General features: G+C 38.8%; 1 protein-coding gene across 6 annotated transcripts in view; it reads left to right on the top strand.

Moving 5' to 3' along the window:
* Nucleotides 1-21,962, top strand: part of RGS6 (regulator of G protein signaling 6) — a 641,289-nt gene that overhangs the window by 13,283 nt on the left and 606,044 nt on the right. For all 6 annotated transcript variants that reach the window (XM_054529656.2, XM_054529657.2, XM_054529659.2 and 3 more), the window contains 1 exon segment: nt 19,716-19,819. In XM_054529656.2, the coding sequence (XP_054385631.2) occupies nt 19,736-19,819 (84 nt within the window). In that variant the 5' untranslated portion in view covers nt 19,716-19,735.

The raw sequence follows: 21,962 nt of genomic DNA on the forward strand, positions 1-21,962 counted from the left end.
ACCCCCTTCATATATGTGGTCCATCACTGTAATTGGTTATTAAAACAATTGTTTGATTTCAGAGTAAGGGCTAATATAAACTCCTCATAGTTAAAGCCATCTCAGACCACTCTAGCTAAAATAATAACTCCTGCCCCTTCTCATTGTTCTTCATTGTCTTACTTGCCCTAATTTTGATCACAGCTTTATCACCATGACATTGCATTATATGTACTTATATATTGTCTGTCTCCCTCTGCTAGAATATACATTCCATAAAAGCAGGGACTCTTTTATTTCCTGTTGTAGATTCAGCATCTGTCACAGATTCTGATTCATACTAATTGTTTAAGAACTATTTGTGAAATGAAGGAAGGAAGAAAATGCATTTTAAAAATGAGTTGCAAACTCACTCAATAGACCAGTTAGGTAAAGGAAATGAGGGAAGCAAGTGAGGTTTCTTCCACAATAGTAACAAGTTGTAATTTTTACAAATCAAAAGCATATTTTGTTTGTACATTACACAGATAGAAAGTTTTTACTCCCAGAAATACATTTATATCTATTTTTCTTGAAATATGGGGTCATCTGACTCATTGTCAAGAGAGACCTGGATACCAAATAACATTTCCTTTTCTCTAAAAGCAAAACAGCCATCCATGTGTGATGACGAATGGCACCTGGCCTTGGACCTCAGGGTTGGGGCTGCATTAGGGACAGGTGGAGAATGTGTTTAAGCGAGAAGTATGTGCTGCTCAGAAAGCCCTGTTGTTGCCAAATTTTAATTCATTTAAAAATTATTAACCAATTTCAATTAGAAAAATATTATGTATATCTACACTGCCCAATCCAAGAGAAACACCTTTTGAGCTGGCTGTATTTTATGGTGTGACCTCTCTAGAAAAAAAAAGATTACTTTAAATAACATATCCAATATATTTTCTCCTTAAACTTCTATGGAAGTGCTACAGTGTTTAGATTCCAAACCAAGCAGGAAGATGCCATTATATTCTTTTGCTGACCATACATCCTAATACAAAGACTGATTCAGCAGCTGGTCAAAATAGAAAGGACGCATTCCCAAAGAATAAATGTATTGATTACATTTTAGACTCTTTTTTTTTTTTTTTTTTTCAATTTAGGGGAAGGCACTTTCATTTTTAGGATAGCGGGTAGTTTAGGACTTGGCTGTTGGTTTCTGCCAATAGCCAGGGGTATGTGACAGGAGACAAAGTAGCTGAACTCTCTTGATCTGCATTCTTCCCAGTTGCAGAATAGGGCTGAGAAATTGTGATTGCTTTGAGGTGGTTACTGAAAGAGTGTGTATACCTGGAAACAATCTCTGGTTTAGTCAACTATTAATGGGGTTGTGGGGGCAGGATGTTCCGTACCCCAGGTCACAGCTGGCCTGGGGTCTCTGCTGCTGCTCCCCATTCCTTGTCCTGCTGGTCCATGTCAGACAGTGCATCTATCTTCCTACCAAGGACCCATTTCCAGATAATGATTAATTGGATATGGCTCCTGTGTTCAAGAAACTTAAAATTCTGAAGAAGGAAAACAAATGGAGAGACGGAATGTGGTAAGCAAGGCCTATATATGGAAAGTTAGGGAGAGATGACTTCCTGCTGAGAGATTTCACTGAAGAGGCTAAGTAGATGAATTGGACCTTGGAGGACCTAGAGGTCTGGGGCCTGCAGAAATGGGGCCAGGGGACAGAGATGGCAAGAATGTACTTGGGGCATTTCAATGTAAACAAAAGTATACAGGTGATCAAATGCAAGGAATGTGCAAAGAATATTTAATACCCCCCATACAGAGAGTGAGGTCCTTAAAAACCTTTCTGGCAGGAGGAGTCCGTGTTGATGAACTTAAAACTTTAGTGAAAACAAGGATAGGGGAAATCTAAGTTTAAGCAAAACTGTTCAGTAAGTATTTGTCATATTTACTGAAATTAAAATGAGAAAACAAAAGTAGATTATGAGTGACATTTTACTCACCTTATGTTGGTAAGAGCAGTGTGCCACAGTGAATTTCCAGTTACTTCTTGCTGTTTTGCAGGCTGTCACCCGCCCTTATAGTGAAATGCTTACAGGTAGTTTTGCTTTATTATAGTTAGTGTACAGTTCTCATGCACAAGGGCACTCCTCCATGCCAGGCTCACTATACAAATGTTCAATGCCTTTCAGTCAGAGAGGCTGAATGCTGACTCCTGGGTCTCCCTGTGGCTAAAGGGTAAAGTGGATAGATACATCTTGAGATAAACTTTATTTAACTTAGTTGGCATGACTGATTAGGAAGTCCTCAGATACCTCACCCCCATGCATAGGGGATTTAGTGTAATGCCGAAGCATATGCTGCCAATTCCAGGTTTTCATTTTTTGGTTTCCTTTAGCTTTCAAAAGCTTCTTTGCAAAAACCACTTCCTCTGCCTGCCATCTGCCTTAAAACCCCCCTCCCCCACTTAAAAAAAAAATCTGTTTCTAATCCCAAGAGTCTTTTTTTTGTTGCTGTTTTCGGGACACGGTCTCACTCTGTTGCCCAGGCTGGATTGCAGTGGTGTGGTCTTGGCTCACTGCAGCCTTGACCTCCCAGACTCAAGTGATCCTCCCACCTCAGCCTCCCAAGTAGTTGGGACTACAGGCGTGTGCCACCACTCTGAGCTAATTTTGTATTTATTGTAGAGACAGGGTTTCATCACATTGCCTAGACTGGTGTGAGATTCTTATATTTTCTAATTATTCTTAAAATGACCAATTGACTATCAAAAATGTATTTGGAAATAGGTATAAGTTGAACTTTGCTTATTGGGAATTCTTGGTTGGGGGAGTTTTCTGTAGTTGAGATTACCATGTTGTTGGGTATATGAAGATGAACAGTGATGGATAAAACTACAAGTGCAAGTTGAGGCCAGTGTGTGGAGGAACTTGAATGCCATATAATAGTGATGGGGATTTAGTCTTCTCTCTGATGCAGACTAAACAAAAAAATACCAATACCCCAACTGAACTGAAGCAAAATCCAAGTATCTCAAGCAGAAATAAATTTATCTGACCACATAATCTGAGAATTCAGGCTTAGCTGGATCCAGGGACTTAAATGACATGTTCAGCACTCTTACTCGGCACCTTGTCTTCTTGACTTCCTCCTTCTATGGCATGAGAGGAAAAAGAAGATGGTCACTAATATTTCTACCCTCACATCTTTTCAACAGTCACCTCACGGGGGAGGAATCTTCTTTCTTCCAGAGTCCTTATCTCAGTCTCAGGGAAGGACTTTGGTCCTGATTAGTCACATGTCTACGATGGTAAGATCTGTGTGTCCAATAATGAGGCATACTCTGGCCAGGACAGTTCACAGTGGTAACAGACACAACCTCTGGCTCCTTCATCATCCATGCAATTATAACCCTGCCATGATGTCACTTTTTGCATCACTGTACGTGAGAGGGCTGCAATGCCACCTTGAGAACCCAATATGCTGCATCCTTCCTCCAGATCTGCATTTATTTGCACTATTCTTTTTCAAACATACAGTTCTACTGAAGTATAACATATTTACAGAAAAGTATTCAAATCATTGTTCAATAAATTTTCAAACAGTAAACACATCCATGTTATCTCTCTGAGATCAAGAAAGAGAATATTACCATTCTTCCAGAAACCACCTCATGGGCCCTCCCAGTAAGTACATATTTCTTTTTTTCCCATTGGTAACCACTAAGCTGATTTCCTTTCTCTCTCTCTCTCTCTTTTTTTTTTTTTTTTTTTTTAAAGAGGTGAGGTCTCACTATGTTGCCCAGGATGGCCAGGATCTCCTAGGCTCAAGCAGTCCTCCCACTTCAGCCTCTCAAGTAGCTACCACTAACCTGATTTCTAACACTGTAGCTTTCTCTTTTTTGAAACAAATGAAATAAATATGAAATCATACATATATGCCTGTACTCTTTCTTTCTAGATCCTTATGCACAACATTGTTTGTGAAATTCATCTATGTTGCAATGTGTAGCAGTAGACTATTTTTATTACTATATAGTATTCTACTTTGTTATATTCCACAAACTATTCATCTACTGTTGAGGGACATTTGGGATATTTCTAGGTTAGACATATTATGAATAGTGCTGCTATGAATATTTTTGTATGTGTTTTGTGACACACATATGAATGTGTTTCTGTTTGATATACACACCTAAGACTGGATTGCTGGGTCATGGGATGTGCATATGTTCAGCTTTATTCGATCCCTACAAAGAGTTTTCTTAAGTGGCTGTACCAATTTATATTCCTATCATCAGTTCATGAGTGTTTCAGTTTCTTTATATCATTGGCAAGACTTGAGATTGTTAAATGTTTGAATTTTAGCCATTCTGGTGGGTACGTAGTGGTGTCTTATTATGGCTTCAGTTTGCATTTTTCTGGTGACTGATGATGATGTGCCTTTTTAATTTTTTTTGCCACTTTTATTTGTCTTTTGCAGTGCCTATTCAAGCTTATTGCCTATTTTTAAATTAGATTTTTAATCTTTTTCTTGTTGAGTTGTAGAAGTCTTCTTTTAAAAACAAATTTTTTATACAAATACTTTTGCCTGTCATATGTATTTAAAATATCTTTTCCCAGCTCTAGTGGTTTGCCTTTTACTCTCTTTTGATGAATTGGGGATCTCACTTTGAATATAATCTAATTTATCAGTCTCTTTCTTTATGGTTATTGTTTCCTGTGCCTACTTAAGAAATTGTTGCCTACCCTAAGGTTATGAAGCTACTCTGTTTTAATTTATAGAAGCTCTGTTTTTGTGTTTTTTTTTTTTTGCCTTTTAGCCTTTTATCTTTAGGTCGTAAAAATCTACCTGTGGTTGATTGTTGTTTGTGGTGTGAGAAAGGCATCCATATTTATTTTGTTTTACTTATGGATATCCAATAAACCCAGCACCACTTATTGAAAAATCTCTCCATTTCTACTACTCTGAAATGTCACCTGTGTTATCAGTCACATTTGTGGTCTGTCTCTGTTTTCTAGTCCATTCCGTTTTTCTATTTCTCTAATATAATATTGATAACGCACTGTCTTAATTACGTGAGCTTTATAGGAGGTCTTGATATTCAGTAGTGTGCACCCTCTAGTTTGTTCTTATTTAAGAATAACTTCTAAAGAACAAAGCTGGAGGCATCACACTACCTGACTTCAAACTATACTACAAAGTGACAATCACCAAAACAGTATGGTATTGGTACAAAAAACAGACACATAGACCAATGGAACAGAATAGAGATCTCAGAAATAAGACTGCACATCTACAACCATCTCATTTTCCACAAACATAACAAAAACAAGCAATGGGGAAAGGATTCCAGATTTAATAAATGGTGCTGGGAGTCATGGCTAGCTATATGCAGCAAATTGAAACTGGACTTCTTCCTTACACCTTATCCAAAGATTAACTCAAGATGGATTAAAGATGTAAGGTAAAACCAAAAACTATAAAAACCCTAGAAGAAAATCTAGGCAATACCATTCAGGACATAGGCACAGGCAATGATTTCATGATGAAAACATCAAAAGCAATTGCAACAAAAGCAAAAATTGAGAAATGGGATATAATTAAACTAAAGAGCTTCTGCACAGCAAAAGAAACTATAATCAGAGCAAACAGGCAGCCTACAGAATGGGAGAGAAGTTTTGCAACCTATCCATCTGACAAAGGTCTAATATCCAGAGTCTACAAGGAACTTAAACAAATTTACGAGCAAAAACAACCCAATTAAAAAGTGGGCAAAGGACATAAACAGACACTTCTCAAAAGAAGACATTTATGTGGCCAACAAACATGAAAAAAAAAAAGATTAACATCACTGATCATTAGAGAAATGCAAATCGAAACCACAGTGAGATACCATCTCACACCAGTCAGAATGGTGATTATTAAAAATTCAAGAAACAACATGCTGGCGAGGCTGCGGAGAGATAAAAATGCTTTTACATTGTTGTTGGGAGTGTAAATTGGGTCAACCATTGTGGAAGACAGTGTGGTGATTCCTCAAAGACCTAGAGGCAGAAATACCATTTGACCCAGCAATCCCATTACAGGGTATCAACCTAAAGGAATATAAATCATTCTGTGATAAAGATACATGCATGTGTATGTTCATTGCAGCACTTTTCATGATAGCAAATATATGGAATCAAACCAAATACCCATCAATAATAGACTGGATAAAGAAAATTTGGTAATATACACCATAGACTACTATGCAGCCATAAAAAGGAACGAGATCATGTCCTTTGCAGGGTCGTGGATGGAGCTGAAATCCATTATCCCCAGCAAACTAACGCAGGAGCAGAAAACCAAACACTGCATGTTCTCACTCATAAGTGGGAACCAAACAATGAGAACCTGTAGACAGAGGGAGGGGAAAAACACCTGAGGCCTGTTGGGGATGGGGGGATGGGGAGAGGGAGAGCATCAGGAAAAATAGCTAATACATGCTGGGCTTAATACTTAGGCAATGGCTTGATAGGTGCAGCAAACCATCATGGCACATGTTTACCTATGTAACCTGCACATCCTGCACATGTACCCCAGAACTTAATATATAATTAAAAAGAATAGCTTCATTATTTCTAATCATTTGCACTACTGTATAAATTTTAAAATCATCTTCTGATGGGATTTTGATTGGGATTGCATTAAATCTCTAGCCTAAATTGGGAGTAAATTAATGTTTTTACAGTGTTGGCTATTTTAATCCATTAATATGGAATATCCCTTCCTTTATTTAGATCTGTCTCTTACTTCTGTCAGCATTTTTGTATCCCTTTATATTGTAAAATTATTGCACATCTTTTAAATATATATTCCTAGTATTTGAAATTATTTGATGCTATTATAAATGATACCTTTAAAAATATATCATTTTCTGATTGTTGCTGATATACAAAAAATACAATTGAGTTTTATATAATGACCTTGTATTCATTGACTTTGCTAAATTCACTGAACCCTAATAGTTCTGTGTATTAGGTTGGTGCAAAAGTAATTGCGTTCATAAATTATGAATTTCCACGTACACAGTTAAATTACTGGTGAAAGAGTTATTACTTTTTCCTTTCTAATTATCACGACTTGTATTTGTTTTTCTTGCCTGTTGTATAGGCTAAGACCTCAAATATAATGGTGAATAGAAGTGGTGATAGTGAGCATTCTTGTCTCATTTCCAATCTCAGTGGGAACGTTTTCCATGTTTTACTATTAAATATTATTAAATATTTCTGTAAGTGTTTTACAAATACCGTTTATCAGATCAAGCAAGCCCCCTTACATTTAAAATTGGCTAAGAGTATTTTCATGAAGAGGTGTTGAATGTGATTAAATGCCTTAAAGCCATAATTACACAGAATAGCGGGCTCACCTCTGTACTTCCTTTTTCTCTTGGATCATGATCCCATGTGTCCTCATTGCCTTGGGAGCTCTTCTTTTTATACGGTATCTACCTTTCTAGATTTTCTTGGGGGTTGGACTGTTACAAGTTAGATCATCATTGTAGGAATTGGTACTGTAAATTCAAATTGTACTATTTTTGTCTGCCATCTACATGGTATGAGTAAAACTGTAAAACCCCCGAGAACCTATTCAATTATTATTTCTTTGATCTATATTGCTTGTGGCTCGTAAACTTTATGAAAAGATTTTCTTTTGTTAAATTTTGCTATCTTAAGAGGAAAAGTCTACCATTGCTGCTACAAATCGAGGCATTATGGAGTCATTGAAAGGGTGCACCTTATATTACATTTAAATGCCTTGTTTTACATATAAACATACTGATTTTACCTGTTCTTTTTTAAAAAAGAAAGAAAACAATGAAATCCCAAGGAATAAAACTGACATTCTTTAAAAAAGAAAAAGCCAATAGGAGTGCTTTTCTTCTTAGGTCCCCTGGGAACATGTCATCCTCTTCATCTCTTAGTCATCCACTTCTTGTGTATAAAAATTGGCAACGCTTCTCTGTCACTCCCACTTCTTCTCTAGCAGTGATACAATCTTTCATGCGAAATAAGAGAATAATAAAATGTTATTTCTGCAGTCCCAATAGTCAGTAGTATTAGAAACTATAATCTTGGAACCCATACTTAACAAAATATAAGTCCTCTCATGTGAGAAGAGAGGGAAGACCCAAGCTCTAAATGCTGACTCATTGCTAACCAGCAGGGTGACATTAGAACGCAACTTGACCTTCCCAGGTCTTAGTGCCATCCTCTGAAAACCAAAGGCTTGGACTTGTTCAAGGGACAGAAAAAATTATAATGTAAAGGGCTAAGTAGTAAATATTTTGAGTTCTGTGGGCCATACAGTCCCTGTTACAACAACTCTGCTGTTGTGGCATAAAAGTGATCATAGACAATAAGTAAACAAATGGGCATTTATTTATAAAAGTGTATTTATGGACACAAACTCAAATTTCATACAGTTTTCATGTGTCATAAAATACTGTTCTTTCAACTTTTTTTCAAGCATCTAAAAATGTAAAAACAATTCTCAGCAAACAGATCATATAAAAACAGGCAACAGGCTTAGGTTTGTCCCATGGGCCCAAGTTTACCAATCTTTGAGTCAGTTAATTGTCAAGGGCTGTTCCAGAGCTCTGTGTTAGGCATTCATATGCTAGCCTTTTAAAAAATATTTTTTTTGTCCTATGAACATTATTCAAAAGGGTCTATTTTTTTCTTTTAGACCAATTATGAATAAGAAAAATACAATATGTTGTTTTTACCTTTATTCCTTCATCAGTGCTTGTTCTTTCTTTTTAGAGATCAAAGTTTCTGACCTGTATAATTTTCCTCTGCCTGAAGAACTTCTTTTTGCATTTCTTGCATAGCAGGTTTGCTGGTGATAAATTTCCTCAGTTTTTGCTTGTCTGTGAAAGTCTTTATTTTTTCTCCACTTTTGAAGGATAATTGCACTAGATGTAGAATTCTAAGTGGGCGTTTTTTTTTTTTTCCCCTTCAACATTTTAAGTATTTCACTCCACACTCTTGCTTGCATGGATTCTGTAATTCTTATCCTTGTTCTTCTATAGGTAAGGATCTGGCTTCTTTTAAGATTTCCTCTTTGTCTTTGGTTTTCTGCGGTTTGAATATGATATACCTAGGTGTAGTTTTTCTTTTTGGGGGTGTTTGTCCTGATTGGTGTTTTCTGACTTTTCTGGATCTGTGGTTTATTGTATGCCATTAATTTTGGAAAGTTCTCAGTCATTATTCCTTCCAATATTTCTTCTCCTTTCTTTCTTCTCTTCTTGGGATTCTGATTACATTTATGTTACAGCTTTTGATATTGTTCTAGAGTTCCTGAATATTCTGCTCTGGTTTTTTTTTCCTCCCTTATTTCTCTCTCTCTTTTTAGTTTGGAAATTCATGACTGACTTTCAAGTTCATGGAGTCTTTTAAAAAAAATTTAAAATTTTTAATTTTTGTAGATACATAGTAGGTGTGTATACTTATGGGGTACATGAGATGTTTTGATACAGGTATGCAATGCATAATAATCACATCATGGAAAATGGGGTCTCCATCCCCTCAAGCATTTCTCCTTTGTGTTACAATCCAATTACACTCTTTTAGTTGTTTTAAAATGTACAATTAAGTTGTTGTTATTGACATTAGTCACCCTCTTGTGCTATCAAATGGTAGGTCTCACTCTTCTTGGCCATCTGAGTCTGCTGATGAGCCCATGGAAAGCCTTCTTCATTTGCTACAGTGTTTCTGATTTTTAGCATTTCCTTTTCAAAGGAGTTTTTAAAAAGTGTTTCCGTCTTTCTGGTTTCATTACCATTTGCTTTCTCCATTAGAATCCTTAACATTTTTCATCATAGTTATTTTAAATTTCCTATCTGTTAATGACACAGATAATTCCAACATCCGTGACATATCTGAGTCTGATTCTGATGATTGCTTGTCTCTTCAGAATGTGTTTTTCTTGCCTTTCAGCATGCCTTGTAATTTTTTGTTGAAAGCCAGACATGATGTGTTGGGTCATAGAAACTGAGGTAGGTAGGCACTTAGTGTGAGGTTTTACTTAATCTGGCTAGGAGTTGGGTTGTGTTTAGTGTTTGCTGAGCTGTAGGTGCTAGAGGCTTCAAATCCCCCCCAAAGGGTCCTTGTTTTTATCTCCTCTCTTGACTTTAGGTTTCCCTAACTACTCTTCCTTAGGGACGCTGTGTCTTGGAAGTCTTTTATCTATAATCCACTGTTACACCTGAGCCCGGTTGGTGTGGTGGTAGGGTGTATGTGAGCAGTAATGTTCTATTAACCATCTAATTAAGAGCAAGGATGGAAGAACTTCCCTTTGGTAAATGGTAATGTTACAGGAAAGGGGTTCCAATCCAGACCCCAAGAGAGGGTTCTTGGATCTCACGCAAGAAATAATTTGGGGCAAGTCTATAGAGTAAACGGAAAGCAAGTTTATTAAGAAAGTAGAGGAATTAAAGAATGGCTACTCCATAGATAGAGCAGCCCTGAGGGCTTCTGGTTGCCCATTTTTATGGCTATTTCTTGATTATATGCTAAACAAGGGGTGGATTATTCTTGACTCCCCTTTTTAGACCATATAGGGTAACTTCCTGATGTTGCCATGGCATTTATAAGCTGTCATGACGCTGGTGGGAGTGTAGCAGTGAGGACAACCAGAGGTCACTCTCATCACCATCTTGGTTTTGGTGGGTTTCAGCTGGCTTCTTTACTACACCCTGTTTATCAGCAAGGTCTTTATGACCTGTATCTTGTGCCGACTTCCAGTCTTGTCCTGTGACTTAGAATGCTTAACTGTCTGGGAATGCAGCCCAGTAGGTCTTAGCCTCATTTTACCCAGCCCCTATTCAAGATGGAGTTGCTCTGGTTCGAATTCCTCTGACAGAAAAACTTTTCCCCATAAGAAAAAGGAAGATGGAGAACATGGTGGTTTCAAGGAGGGTGTCTGAAGATGAGGGACTTGCCTTCTGCTGGCTTCCATTTCTTCCATGAATTTTGAAGTGAGCTCATCAGCTAAGACTATGTGTTAAATATGAGCTGGGAAAAGATATGACATAGCCATCTCAGAAAAGGAGAAACAGCTTGGTAGGAAAACATTTTGGGTTTGGCAGGCAGTGTTGACTATTCGTTTAATGTTTGTGGCCATGAATTTAATGCAGCTAGTCAGCCTGGTTGTGTGACTTCCTCTCCACCCCAAAGTGTTCATCTGTTTGGATGGGAGCTTGGGGTTGGTGGATAGTTGGGTTCCATCAGTGTTGGAATTTTGTAAGGATAGTGTGACACAGAAAGGGGGTGTGTTAGGGTTCCCTAGAGGGACAGAACTAATAGTGTGTGTGTATATATATTTTTTCTATTTTTATATATACAATAGTATATATATATAATAGTGTGTGTGCATATATATATATAGGAGTTTATTAAGTATTAACTTACATGATCACAGGGTCCCACAAGAGGCTGTCTACAAGCTTGAGGAACATGGAGAGTCAGTCTGAGTCTCAAAACTGAAGAACTTGGAGTCCCGTGTTTGAGGACGGGAAGCATCCAGCAAGGGAGAAAGATGTAGGCTGGGAGGCTAGGCCAGTCTTGCCTTTTCATGTTTCTCTGACTGCTTTATATTTGCTGGCAGCTGATTAGGTTGTGCCCACCAGATTAAGGGTGGGTCTGCCTTCCCCAGCCCACTGACTTAAATGTTAATCTCCTTTGGCAACACCCTCACAGACACACCCAGGATCAATACTTTGCATCCTTCAATCTAATCAAGTTGACACTCAGTATTAACCATCACAAGGGGAGATGCAGGAGTAGAGGGTATGTGCAAGGGAGTGATTATGAGTGAGTATAATGATGGAGCCAGTGTGAATAGTGAAGGTGAAGTGAAGGGTAGGAATGGGTAGTAAAAGTGCTGTGTGTTCAATGGATTAAATGTCTAAATAAGTTTGAAGATGGTTTGCAGTGAATGCAGAGTAAGTAAGTGAGCTGAACAGAGGAAGGGTGGACAGAGTGGAGGATGCTTGTAGTGGGATTTGAGGTGATGACAAAGTTTAGGATGTGGCCATGTGAGATAGTGACTCAGAAGGAAAAAGTTTCAGGTGAGGAAATAAGGAACTGAGAAACTGGCTTTTCTGGTAGGTCTTTGACTCTGATGTTAAAGTCACTGGAAGTGGTGAAGATGTTAGGGAAGCAGAAGAAATCCTCTGAGAGGCGGAAGCTGGAGTCTTCAGGGAATGAGAAGGCATAAGCAGGAGGGAGGTGGAAAACAGCAGTGAGGATGAGCAGAAAGTGGCAGTGCCACAGAGCAGGGATTTGTGTTGGAGGGAGGGAGGGAAATCATTTGAAGCAGCAGTGGAGAGCCAGGAGGCTGCCTGCCCTACTCCCTGGTCTTCAGATGTATGGCATGAGGACAGAGGGCTGCAGGAGAGGAGAAGGCAAGTTTCCATTAAGGTCACAGAAGGTTAAAGTTCAGAGAGGAGATGGAAGGACATAGTGGGCATACTATTTACAGAAATGTTCAAAGGGTGGGATGAGTCTGTGGGGGGTCGGAGGGGTTGGGGTTTCCAGAGCAGTGTGGAGTTCAGAGCCCTGGTGAGAGAGGATGCCTGGGTAGACCTGGCTTTCCAACAGAGATTGCAGTAACAGGACTCCCAGGGCCAGCATGCCCTGTTATGTGGCGATCTTTCCACTTCTCCCTCCTAGCTTAATTTTTAGAAACTTTAACAGACGGAATGCAAAATTTTTATTTTTATTTTTACTTCAGAGATCAGTCCTCACCCTGTCGCCCTGGCTGGAGTGCAGTGGTGTGATCATAGCTCACTGTAGCCTCCAACTACTGGGCTCAAGTGATCCTCCCACATCAGCCTCCCAAGTAGCTGAGATTATAGGCAACGCACCACCATGCCTGGCTAATTTTTGTATTTTTTGTAGAGATTGGGTCTTGCTATGTTGCCCAGGCTGGTCTTGAACTCCCAGGTTTAAGCAATCCTCATGCATGCATATGTATATATATATATATATATATATATATGCAGCTCTGGTAATTTAATTAGTTTAGCCTGTCAGGCAGCTGTGATAGCTTAGAGAACATTATATTTATTTGTAAGTCTTAAGGTAGGATTGGAGTGGAGAAGTCAACTTCACTGAAAACTAGCAAGTAGAATGAAGGAAACACAGATTAGTTGAGGACCTACTATGTTCCAGGCTTTGTGCCAAACATCTACTTTATGTAGGTGATTTCACAAGATGGACATGTTGGAAAAACTGTGGGCATTGGAGTCAGTCCTGGGTTTGAATTTTAGTTGCTTGGCTGACAAACTGTTACTTTGGGCAAGTTACCTGTGCTCTTCAGTCTTACTTTTCTCATCCATAGAGTGGGAATAATAGCATGGCTGCTGTGATGAGCTGTGCAAGAAATTCTAATCAGCAGGCCAGGCTGAGAACCACTGCTGCAGAGTGATTAGCGTTTGTTCCATTTTATAGGTGAGGAAACTAAGGCCCAGGGGGGCTAAATATGTTGCTTATGGCCACACAGCACTTAAGTGACATAGCCAGGATTGAAAGCCAGTTTTTTTTGACCCCAGAACCTTGTTGTATCCATCTCATTGAGTTTTTGCCTTAATCCATGGGAAGCGAAAGGAACCCCCCATTAGCATGTCTGCCCAAACATCAGGCAGCATGGGATGGGAGGAAAAGATCAAGTGAAGGGAAGGCAGGCTCCATGGAATCTAGGTCAGTGGTTTCCAAACCTGGCTGTACTTACATATCATCTGGAAAATGGTTAATCTGTAAATCTCCAGGGACCACCCTAGGCCTACTGGATCAGAACTTCTGGAGCATGGGAACCAGGAGTATGTATATTTAGAATATCTCCCAGGTTATTCTGAGACTGCTAGCCTAGTTCCGGTCCTTGGGCAAGTTTTTGGGAACCGCTGAATTCTAATTGATGTCCTAAAATGATCAAGTGATTATATCCCAGTAAAATACTGGGTGCCTTCCAGTGCCACCAAAATTGGCCTTTAGGGGTTGAGTGCTATCACCGTACTTTAAGATCTTGGTGCATTACCTGAAACGGATACTCTGTCATTGAGCATTTGAACTTCGAATATATAGGAAATGTCAAGTTGGCATACTCTGCTATAACAGAAAGAGTGATTTGTTATTTAGAGCTGTTGTTCTTCCTTCTTTCCCCTTGGGATTCCTGCCCACTCAGTCAGATTAGAGCTATATAAACAAGCTCGTACTACTGAGCTAGCACACATCTTGTAAAATTTTTTCCTGAAGTGCTTAACATTGCTGATGTCAGAAAAAAAAAATCCATTGGGTTTTAATGGGCTGAGGCAAACAATGAGAATTTGATATAATATGGAGGAGAGGAAATAACATCAACAGAAATTCTTCTTTGGCAGCATAAATATTCAAACTATATTACAGTCAGGGTTTGATTGCTTCTCCTACATGACATTTCCCTGAATAGGGTTTTGAGGGCTGGGCACTAAGAGTGGTAGTCATGATGTTTAAAGCTTTTAGTTGCAAGCCATGGTAATTTTAGTGACATTGTAGGGTAATTGTAGTCGGTTCTACTCTTAGCTCTGTGTCAGGATCACCTGAGGAGGTCATTGGACCGCTGAAGGCTTCATCTCTGATGCATGAGTCAGAACATCTGAGGGTGGTGGGGGTTGGGGTGGGATTCTCCATTGAATCTGATGCCAGTGGCCTGGGAATTTCACTTGGCCAAATACTGGCTTAGAACAAGGTCACTGGTCAGTTTCGACATTCATTCTGTGCTGGGGCATTTCCATGACTTACTGTCTTCCCTCTTCAAAAGCAACCCTGTGTGATGGAGGGGTCTCATCTTCCAGGCAAGGAGCTGGAAATTTAGGGTGGGAGAGCCCATTGTCAAAGGCCACATAGTAGCCTTAGTGAGGCTAGAGCTGAGATGTGATTCCCAGTCTGACTTCAAAGCCCTTCCTTTTCCTATACCATCGAGGCCCTTCCTTCCTGCTCTGCTCAACATTGTTAGCTGCTGAACCCTAGGCTTTGCTTGTTCCAGAGGGGCTGGCATTAGAAAGTAAACAGCAGGCATTTATTATAACTGCAAGTTACAGATGCAGTGTAAGTTTGGAGTAGACTGCAGGCACAATCCTGACTTTCAAGGATTCACGAATCTGTTTGTGTCACAGGTGCTCAATTGTCCTATTATGCATAGAACATCCCCTTCACTATATTTTCTTCCCTCACCACATATTCCTTCTTACGTAAATTGCTTGTGAATCCCAGAAGTGGATTGCTGAGTCCAGGCTGGTTCATATCAATAAACCTTGGGGAAAATCTTTATGTGCGATGCTATACATGGGTCTTTGTTGATCAAGAGTCTTCTTTATTGGCCACTTTTAATGGCTTGTTATCCAGATGAATCTTCTGGAAGGAGGACACTGCATCCTGGTGGAATTTTATCAGTTCCATCATTCATTCAAACATAGTTAAGTACCTTCTATGTGCCAGGTTCTGCTCTAGGTGCCAGGGAGAGAGGGGTGAACCCCAACAATAAAGTCCCTGCCTATGAAGAACTGACTTTCTAGAGAGGAAGTCCCTGATAGACAAGTAAACAAAGTCCCGCAAATTCAGATAGTTGCGAATCCCTGTTATCTCACTCTCCACACTTGGCTGTCTCCCACTTAATCTTTCTGGGATCAGATTATCTTTGTGGCTTTTTTCTCTTGACTGTCTAGCACAGAGCTGAGCCGCTTCTGGGGCTTCAGATTTCTATGCCTGTGTGTGTGCATAGCCTTGGCTGGAATGGCAAACTTTGCCTCTCCAAGGCTTCTGCTCATCTGTCACCTCCTCCTACTCTGTGCCATCATAATTGAGCAACCACATATTACAGTGTCCTTTCTGTGAACACATCTGTTATTCCTACCGGTCTCTGAACATTTTAAGGAGAGGATCTGTGTCTGCCTTATCTGTATATCCCCAGGGCCTAGCATGGAACCTTACAAAAGTAGATGCTCAGTATATTTGCTCAAAGAATAAATGTTGAGTTCCAAAGAACCTGAGGGTGGGTGGTGTGGTATAGGAATTCCGTCATGGGGAGGGATGCTGAGTCAGATAGGGAATGCTCCACCGCAGTGGTTTTGTGATTTATTCTTTGAGACATTGAGTGCTGTCATGAATAGAGGAAATGGGCTGGGATATAGGCAGTATTGACAGAGACAGGTGGCATGGAACATTCTGGTGAGAGCCTTTGAAGGAAAGTTAGAAATGTGAGGTTCTGAGGGTCTAGCTCAGAGCTGGAAGGAACTCTAAGGATGCTGGATTTTATAGCCAATGCCCAACTGAGGTCCAGGGAAGCTGTGTGTCCTGGTTCTGATAGCTGGTTAGTTGCAAAGGACCGAGGGGTGGGGCAATACCAGGACTCCTAGTTCAGAGGGCTTTCCACTATGCTGGGGCTATGGTGTGTGACAGATAACAGATTAAAGGCAGAGAGAGGAGAAGGAACTTGCCACACAGCTAGGAAGTGGTGGAGCCTGGATTCGGACATGGATCTGTCTGATGAGAGGCATCTTGTAACCATCAAGCTGTATCGTCTCTTCTTGGAGACTGTGAAATGCAAGGTCCTAGCCCATTTTCAGTTTTCCTCTTGGGTTAGCTGTGAGTCCATATAGGAAAATAATATTAACATGCTTTCTTTCTTTTGGTATGCAGTTATATGTTTTCAGAAAAATGTTCACATTCTTCAAATGTTAATATAGAAGCCCCTGGGTTGTTTACTGTGTGTATATATATATGTATATATAAGTACAATGAAGAGCATTCTGTTTTTCTCTGCCACTAAATTTAAACCCATTTCTATAGTACTCCATTTAAAAGTATTTTATATCATACTATAATGAATGAAAACCTAGTCCTTTAATTTCACAAGCCCCAGCTTTAATAGTCAATGAATTTAATTAGAAAATCTTTACCTATGTAGGTTTCACATCCAGTTCTCTCTAACATCTGTTGACATATGGACTAGAAAGTATATTATTATTTTAGAAATGATTCTTTCTAGACACAGGAAAGCTAAATAGCTTGTCTGAGTTTCAAAACGAGTTAATAGAGGAACCAAAAATAGACGCATTTCTACTGAATACGAGGCTTACTAAAATTCTTCACACAGAGACTATCTGCATTCACTTAGTAGTTTCAAGTCTAGACTCTGGAACATCAGCCTGTTTTAACAAACACAAATGCTTCTGTTGGTGGGAGGGGGTGGCTGGGCAGAGGGAGGCCTGACACGTTTGTTTCTAGGTCATTTCTAACCTTGCTATTATAATACAGTTTTCTAGGTAGAAGAGAATGTGCTCATTAAAGTGAAAGTGTTCATTTTAAAATAAAGCGACAGAAACTTAAAACGTCTCTATTACATAGATACATGAGTATATATAAATGAACTCAATTTTTGTTTTCATGCTCTGTTGTATTCTGTATTAAGGCAAAGGAGTAGGCAACTAAGTAGTTGTTTAAAAATAAAACTGTGTTGTTCATTTAATTTTAAAAGCCATTGATTAGAATGATAATCAGTGTTTCCATGTAGTACTATATTCATAGAAATCCTGATATTACAGTGTATAGAGATAATATTATAGAATGATGCTCTTTACCTCTTCATGTAATCTAATTTTAAAAAACATTGTAATTTATAAATAGTGAAGAAAGCAGGTAGTGTTATTCGAATGGGATATTTTCGGCAATTAAATTCTTAGCATAAATTACAAATTCCTCTCTCTCCCATTTTCCACCCAAATTTGTTTTTATGGAATGACCTTTGGTAGCAACTTGTTTTATAATAAAATGTTTCCTGAATTTTTATTTTGAATTGAAATGGCCTTTTCTGTCATGTATGGTATTTATAAGAGTTTCTTTGATGAAAAGCCTCTGAATTTTGTGCAAATAACCCAGGCAGCCTCTTAGATTAGGGATAACATTTGTATAGGACTTTTATGGCTTTATACTCTGCTCTCATACTCAGCTTATTTGACCCTTACCTGCAGAGAACTTGGTGGAATTCACATTTTACTGCTGAGGACAATGTAGAGGAAGGTGCCTTGGCGTGACTCGGAGCATACAGCAGGTGTTCGATATGTTTGTTTTAAAGGGAAATTAACAAAAGAAACCCAACAGATTCTTGTACTTGCTCAAGGTCACACAATAAATATAGTGTCATACCAAGGACTGAACTTCCTTCTTCACTCAAAAATTCCATATACTTGTTCTTATCTCACTGTTATCTTTTCAGGCTTTTCAAAAAGGCCACATTAAATATATTTATTTTTCTTAATTGAGGTGAAATTCACATAACATAAAATTAGCCATCTTAAAGTGTATAATTCAGTGGCATTTCATGCTTTCACAGTGTTCTACAGCCATCACCTCTATCAAGGCCCCTGAAGGAGACCCTGTATCCATTAAGCAGTCTCCCATTCCATCCTCCCTGCAGCTACTGGCAGCTACCAATCTGTTTCTTGTCTCTACGGATTTACCTATTCTGGATATTTCGTAAAAATAGATTCCAGCAATATGTGACGTTTTGTGTCTGGCTTTTTACACTTAGCGTGTTTTCACTTAGCATGTTTTCAAGGTTCATCCACGTTGTAGCATGTGTCAGTACTTTATTTCTTTTTATTGCTCAATGATATCCCATTGTATAGATATACATGTTTTATTTATCCATTCATGCACTGATGGGCATTTAGGTTGTTTCCACCTTTTAACTATTGTGAATAGCGCTGCTACGAACATTTGTGTACAAGTATTTGATATTTGTTTTCAGTTATTTTGTGTATGTACTTAGAAGTGGAATTGCTAGATCATATGGTAATTCTATGTTCAACTTTTTTGAGGAAACACTAAGCTGTTTTCAACAGTGACTGTATCATTTTACATTCCTACCAGCAATGTTTGAGGATTTTGATTTCCCCATATCCTTGCGAAGACTTACTTGAGGTTTCTTTTTTAAAAATTATAATAATCTTAATGGGTATGAAGTGGTATCTCCTTGTGGTCTGGATTTTGATTTCCCTAATAAAATATTCATATTTTAATGCATAGAATTAATCAGAAAATGAGCTTTGGCAAGGTGAACTCAACAGCAAAATGATTGGCTTCAATTGTCTTCAGGAGATTATTTAAGACTGCCGTGGCTGGGTGTGGTAGCTCACGCCTGTAATCCCAGCAGTTTGGGAGGCCGAGGCTGGTGCATCACCTGAAGTCAGGAGTTTGTGACCAGCCTGACCAACATGGAGAAGCCCCATCTCTACTAAAAATACAAAAATAGCTGGGTGTGGTGGCACATGCCTGTAATCCCAGCTACTCGGGAGGCTGAGGCAGGAGAATCACTTGAACCCAGGAGGCGGAGGTTTCAGAGAGCTGAGATCGCGTCATTGCACTCTAGCCTGGGCAATAAGAGTGAAACTCTGTCTCAAAAAAAAAAAAAAGACTGCCATATATTCACTCCTGGGGTGTGCGATTCTGAGCTGAAAATCAATAACGTGTTGTTTGGGGATTAGAAGAATGTTTATGGATAGTAAGACTACAATCATCCCCTAACTTTAAAAAATATATCATGTAATATCATGTTTTGTGTTCATGGCATCTGCCAAAAGTTACTTAATTCTTTGCATTTCAAAGCCCTCTTTATATAATTCCTTCGTGACTTAATGGTTTATTCATTTATTTTTGCAGTGTGAGTGAAGACACTCAGGATGGCTCAAGGATCCGGGGATCAAAGAGCAGTGGGGGTTGCTGACCCAGAGGAGAGTTCTCCAAACATGATCGTCTACGGCAAAGTAAGGCGTCTGGTCAAGTGCCGTGCATGCTGTCCGTGTGGACTGTTGTGTTCTGTGTAGGGCTGATAAAAAGACAAATGTTTTCTGCCTAAACTGCCTTACTGATAAATGCATATTTTCTTCTCACATCCTCTGGTTCTCTAGTTCTAAAATTCAAGGAAGTTCATACTTGAGCACTTGGTATTTAACACTTGAAAAATATTATGCCATTTAGTTTTCTTTAAACCCAAAGGTTGCCTAAGCAATGCAGATGGGAAGACACATTCTCCTTCAGTGGAAAGGCCTTAGTGTAAGATGTATGAACTGAAAGTTCTTCAAACTCGTAGTACGTACAAAATCTGGGCTGAATGCTGTGGGAGATACAGAGGTATATTTGTATGAGATGCTTACAGTTGGTAGGAGACATAAGATGTACACAAATAACTGTTATAGAGTCTAAATGTTAATTTCCAGAATAGATGTGCAAGTAGAGTGTTACATAATTTCAGAGGAGGAGGCCAGTTCTCCCAGCCTCAGAGGTGAGAATGGGCTTGTGGAAGAGTGGTCTTTGAACTCAGTTTTAAAATATGTGCACGGTTGCTTTATGTGGAAAGCAGAGAGGAAGCAGAAAACATACCAGGTGATGAGATGTTTCAGCAAGGGCACAGAGCTAAGGAAAGTAGCAGCAACCAGAACTGGTTAGCTTGGGCATAGGATGCATTACAAGAAGTAAATGAAGATAGGATTTTGGGAAGAGAGGCTGGCTGGAGCCAGATGTTAGTGTTGAATTAGACAATTTAATCAAGAAAAACTTTTGTGCCAAGAGTTGCAAGATTGGGATCTCTTTGGGATTATGATTCTTGCCCCAGTGTGCTGAATGGATTGTTATCAAGATAGAGCAGAGGCTCTAGGAGAGAGATTTCTGTGTCTGTGTGAAAGGTAAGGAGGGAAAGGAGGGACACTAATCCAGCCTGTGAAATCACCTTCAGAGTTGAGAGAAACTGATAAGAGGAATTAAAGTCTGGATTAAAAATGACTTGGAAAGTGAAGGAATATAGGCAGCAAGTAGAGGGTCAAAGATGACTGGGTTTTTGACCTTGGGTGAATGAAAATCATTGGTGCTATTAATTTGAATTGGGATATTTGGAAAAAGAATACATTTTAAAGGAGGAAAGTGGCACATAAGTTTATTTTAGTACATGCTGAATTTGACGTAATTGCTTCTTATTGTACACCTTTTTAATGTTTGCATGTTGGTGAAAATTTAAACTACCTCTCTTGTATGTTAATAAGGAAATAAGTTAATGTTCATTTCACTAACTACTTGAGTTTCTACTCAGTTCTGTGCATTCTGAGAGGCTCTGTGTATTACTTATATGGGCAATGTGGAACTAGATATTCCTGGATGATCAATATGGTGAATTTTTCTCTTTTCCTTGTAAAAATAGAGTTCTCAAATTATTCTTGCTTTGAGTGTAAAATTCTGTAATTCTTTGCTTTGCAAGAGAATGTCTAGATAACCCATCTCTAAGAATGATGCTCATTAAATTGCGGTAAAGGAAAAAATAGATTAATGGGACTGAGCAATTAGTGAAACATATAGAATAATAGACATTGAGTCATTGTTACTTTCTTAACCCACCCCCAAACTGGGAGACCCCGTGCCAGGCTGCTAGGAACATGGGCTTTGGAGTGAGACTTAGGTTAAAATTCCAACTTTACCACTCTTTAGCAGTGTGACTCTAAGTTAGTTCTTTAACTTCCATGAGCCACAATTTTTTCATCTGTAAAAAGAAAAAAAAAATGTGGGAGGAGGGTAATTGTGAAGATCACTTTAGATAAATCGAATGAGGCATCTTATATCCTACTTAGACCACAATGTGGTCCGTAATGAATATCTCTTTTTCTTTTCATGTTTAGGTCTTCTAGAGTCAGTGACACTTGGAGAGAAAATAAATGATAAAATCTCTAAGTGTTGGTGCTGTTAATAAGTTATCTAGAGCAAATTTATACAGTGAGTTTTTTTTTAAGACACAGGAAAACAATAAAAATATTTTTATATTCTTCAGAGGATTGCAAATTCATGGATTATTAAAGAACAAGAAATGCAAAGGTCATGTAATCCAACCACCTTTCTACTAGAATGTTTGTATTATGTTTACAG

The sequence above is a fragment of the Pongo abelii genome, chromosome 15, assembly GCF_028885655.2.
Source record: "Pongo abelii isolate AG06213 chromosome 15, NHGRI_mPonAbe1-v2.0_pri, whole genome shotgun sequence".
In the NCBI taxonomy this organism is placed as follows: Eukaryota; Metazoa; Chordata; class Mammalia; order Primates; family Hominidae; genus Pongo; species Pongo abelii.